The sequence below is a fragment of the Hevea brasiliensis genome, chromosome 11 (assembly GCF_030052815.1).
Source record: "Hevea brasiliensis isolate MT/VB/25A 57/8 chromosome 11, ASM3005281v1, whole genome shotgun sequence".
In the NCBI taxonomy this organism is placed as follows: domain Eukaryota; kingdom Viridiplantae; phylum Streptophyta; class Magnoliopsida; order Malpighiales; family Euphorbiaceae; genus Hevea; species Hevea brasiliensis.
This window is the reverse complement of record NC_079503.1, coordinates 10,517,126-10,521,052: the sequence shown is the minus strand read 5'-3', so window position 1 is coordinate 10,521,052 and position 3,927 is coordinate 10,517,126. Positions and strand designations below refer to the sequence as shown.

Below are 3,927 nucleotides of genomic sequence, written 5' to 3'. Positions count from 1 at the left end.
GAGAAAAATAATTCAATTTACACATGACTTGAGAGAGAAAAGAGAAATACTGACTAAACTCCATACTGAAACTGTCTAAGTCAGCGTCTAACTAAAAAACTGATAATTAGAGATTAGAGAGGTTTTAATGTGTAAAATTTAAAAATTGATAAAATTTTATATTACATTTTTAAGTTGAGAGATTGTAATGTTACAACCAGATAAGTTCAACGACAATTATCAAAATTTATCCCACACTGAACATACCTTATCAAACCCTGAATCCAGTCCCTCGTGATCAAAATGATGGTCCCGTTGATGTAGATCTTTTATTGATATTCTACATATTTACTGACTGTCATATGTTTAAGAACTTTAATGTAATGAAATGCTCACCTATAGTACACTAATTTTTACATCAATAGTTCAGGGGTGGAAGCTCTCCACCTTTCTTCTGAAAGCTACTTCAAGAATACAATTGCTTTCCCACCAAACTAAGCATCTCCAACAAAACAGCCCATCTTGCCATGTCACAAATGAAATGAAGAAACTATTTTTCGTCAGCCGGCAATGTGGGGCTTTTGGAACACATATCAATCTTGTGAAGCTCCCTCATACGGCTAGCAGGATTGCATAAACCTGAAAATTTTTCATTGATTCACTGACTAAGGAAATTTCTGCAGATGTTACAAAATAATAACATGATTTCTCTTATCATTGTTTTGGGGTGCTGAATTTAGTCGAGAAAAATGCGATCCACACTCTAAGCATAAAGACACGCATATCAGGCATACAAGCACTGCCAGCACTTGTTTCGTCTCATTGCTCATTGCCTTTGGCTGTATGAAAAAAGAAACATTTGTGGGGAGTTAATGGATGTGTATACCTGAACATTTAGGAATGTCCCAAACTGCTATGGATGTTGGAGTGCATCGAGGATCACAAATTGCGCGGTTATCTTCATGGTGAACATTCATAGCAAGCATCCATGAACCAATAGTGACATCCTCATTGTTGAACATTCTCAAACTGAAAGCTAAGAGATGCATCTATTTAGCACAAGAAAATCTGTTGGAAAGCAAGAATATAAAACATGGATGACACCACAGTGATGTTGAGAAGATCAAAAAACATGATATGTTAAAAGGACTAAAAGTGAATGTAGTAGCACTTTTGAAAAACAAAAAATGCTACTATATTCAGCAGAGTGACTGCTTTTGGATATGATTGAAAGTTAAGATGAAACAGATAGGACAAGTTGCAAATTAAGTGCAGCCACCTAATGCATATTTTTCTTAACGAGAACCTTCTTTGCTAGTACCATGAGTGGATAATAGTCTGAAGGACAACGCACGAATGAGTACAACAAGAAAAGGAAAATGCAGGAGAGAGAGGTTCCAGGTCATGATTTCATAATCATATCCTACAACAGCAACCACTAATATACATTCTTCTAAAATATTAAATATCGAAAGAATTACACTGGAAAAAATTTAAACAGGATTGGACCACATCTTAGTTGTAGGGATCAAAACATGACATTACAGCTAACCACTGAGTCATTGACACTGAATATCATTTTTGACAAGTGAGATGGTCAATGCAGGCAGCATCTTGAAATGTAAAATAAAAGAACAACTAGGACTTAAAATCGAAACTCAATTTTTCACTGTGCTTACACATATGAGCTGCCTCTTAAACTTCTATTTATCTCAATTCAACATCAAACTTTTGATGGGCCTTTAAATTAGTATATCACATGGAAAGCCAGCAATTATATAAAAACAGCATGATTTTGCAAGTAGTGAAGTACTCCAACATGCTCAACAACTAATTAATCATATACTATGTCTACTGAAAATTATGAAACAAAATAGATAAACAATCTAAAGCATTTTGCAGGGAATGCAATTATTTCCTTGGCCAGACTCCAGAGATAAAAAAAATGGTATATATATATATATATATATATATATATATATATATAGAAGCAAGTTTTATGTAAATGAAAGACCTGTTATTTCTAGCAGCTGCTAAGGAAGCCACAACCTCTGCTGAAAGAACATATATAGGACCATAAGCATGCAAAAAGTACTCATTTCCAATCAGATGCCCAGATTTTTCATACCTGAAATTTTTGCAATTGTCAAAACAATGAAAAATGACATGTCTATTACATTCACAGTGAAGGCATACAAAAAAGAACTACGAAGTTAACAAAAATACTACAGTAGATCATAAGCAATATTCACATACCACTTCATTTTAGGGTCAGTGATCACTGGTCCTTTCTTCATGCATCCTATGTAAGTCATTGCATGGGTTCTTTCCTTTGCGAGAAGAGTTGCAAGTCGATCTAACAAAGCAAGAGCATAAATTTTAGCAATGTATCTGAATAATAAATATGCTTTCTTTGTTATCTCATGTACCTGGACGCAAATAGATGTCATCATCAGCCTTAACATAATAATCTGCTTCAAAAAGCTTATAGGCTGCCTTGAAAAATGCCAACCTAAAATGAGGAGAAATTATAGGTAATATCAGACAAGCTATTAAGTGAATCCACAAGATGAAAGCTTTATGCAGTATATGACCTTACGTTTTGTATGGAAGCCTTAGATATTCTTCCTCAACATCTATCAGCATGAAATCTCTGTACTTTTCAACTTCTTTCTCAAGTCGTGCCATCTTCTTTGCATCGTTTGATCGCCCTATTACAAATCTAAATGCTAAACCAGTAGCTTGCTCTAACCTCCAAAAAGCAACAATAGCATTATAGAAAATTATCTTAATTGGGCAAGCGCAATTCTCTGGAACGAAATAGCAAACAAAAATGATATCTCTACATTGAGAGGGGTGGCTTGAAGAAATCCTGGCATGTGAACAGTGTTTTAGGCTCAAATATAATTGAAGAAATCTATTTCTATACCTTCCAATAGAAAGATCTCATAATGAGCTGGGATTATCAAGTAGCATCATCAACAAGAAGTCACAAAGAGTAAAGATAAAAACTTTGAAAATCCAAAATGTGCAATGATCCGAAATCTTTACCTTTTAGCAAAAAGCTACCCAAAATCATTAGTGATCCGAATCAAGAACACTAAATATCATAAAATTTCTCAAATTCAGTAAAAACATCATAATATACCTCAAAAGCCCATCTGGGTCAGAAGGAAACCAAGTGCTTCTAAGGGCAGCACGCCGATCAACGGAATCAAACCCGGTTTGAATTCCAACGAACCCAAGAAGCTTGGGCCGATCATTCAGCGCCGCGTTATCATCTCCAAGCTTGTTAGAACCCGAGCTCGAGTAGAATGCGCGAAAAGTGTCTTCGGATCTACCGCAGCGGAAAACAGGTAAGGGCCGGGGCCGGCGGATAGCGGAGATAGCGAATATTGTGCCAGCAAGGCCGATGAGGAGGGAAACAAGTGAAAAGATGAGGAAGTGCAAGGGATAACGAGAGGAGGAAGGGGTAAAACCGGATTTATGGGGCTTGATCGTTTTCGAAGTGGATGTCGGAAGGGAAGGGGAATGACGAAGAGAGAAGAGTGGCATTTGGTTACAACTTAAAATCGGGTCTGTATTGGACAGCCACTGTCTTCCCTCTTCACCCTATACTCAGGGATGTCTGGTACCGGATCTGAAGAAAACGGAAACGTTTTTCCGACTAACACTATATATATTTTATTTTTATTTATCTCCTATTTTTAATTATATTTTCACAAATTAACAATTTTAATAAACAAAACTGTAAAAGGATAAAAAATATAACAATTTTCTTTGATAAATATTAAATTAATAAAAAAATAAAAATTTTAAACTAATAAATATCACTTAAATAAAAATAAATTAAAAATTAACTTTTTAAAAATTTATTTTTCTTATGACTTAATTTTAGTTCATTATTCATAACTTTAAGAGCATTAACTAATTCATCATAAGAAAATT

The 3,927-nt window shown here is 34.8% G+C and overlaps 1 protein-coding gene and 1 non-coding gene across 3 annotated transcripts; both read right to left on the bottom strand.

The window, feature by feature from the left end:
* Positions 1-274: 274 nt before the first annotated feature.
* On the bottom strand, positions 275-3,680 carry LOC110669908 (probable beta-1,3-galactosyltransferase 12). Of its 2 annotated transcripts, none has more exons than XR_002497792.2 (7): positions 3,128-3,680; positions 2,579-2,731; positions 2,409-2,491; positions 2,236-2,335; positions 1,994-2,107; positions 866-1,015; positions 275-618 (listed from the first exon to the last, which is right to left on the bottom strand). XR_002497792.2 is itself a non-coding variant. In XM_021831766.2 (7 exons), exons 1-7 carry the CDS (start codon positions 3,532-3,534, stop codon positions 530-532), a joined length of 1,089 nt encoding a protein of 362 aa, XP_021687458.2. In that variant the 5' UTR covers positions 3,535-3,678; the 3' UTR covers positions 275-529. The 2 variants fall into 2 exon arrangements, 1 of the variants encoding a protein (XP_021687458.2); XM_021831766.2 differs by having other exon boundaries at positions 866-1,008; positions 3,128-3,678.
* On the bottom strand, positions 2,869-2,966 carry LOC131170999 (small nucleolar RNA snoR69Y). The gene has a single exon (XR_009141759.1). It is a non-coding gene; the product is annotated as a small nucleolar RNA snoR69Y (small nucleolar RNA).
* Positions 3,681-3,927: the final 247 nt, after the last annotated feature.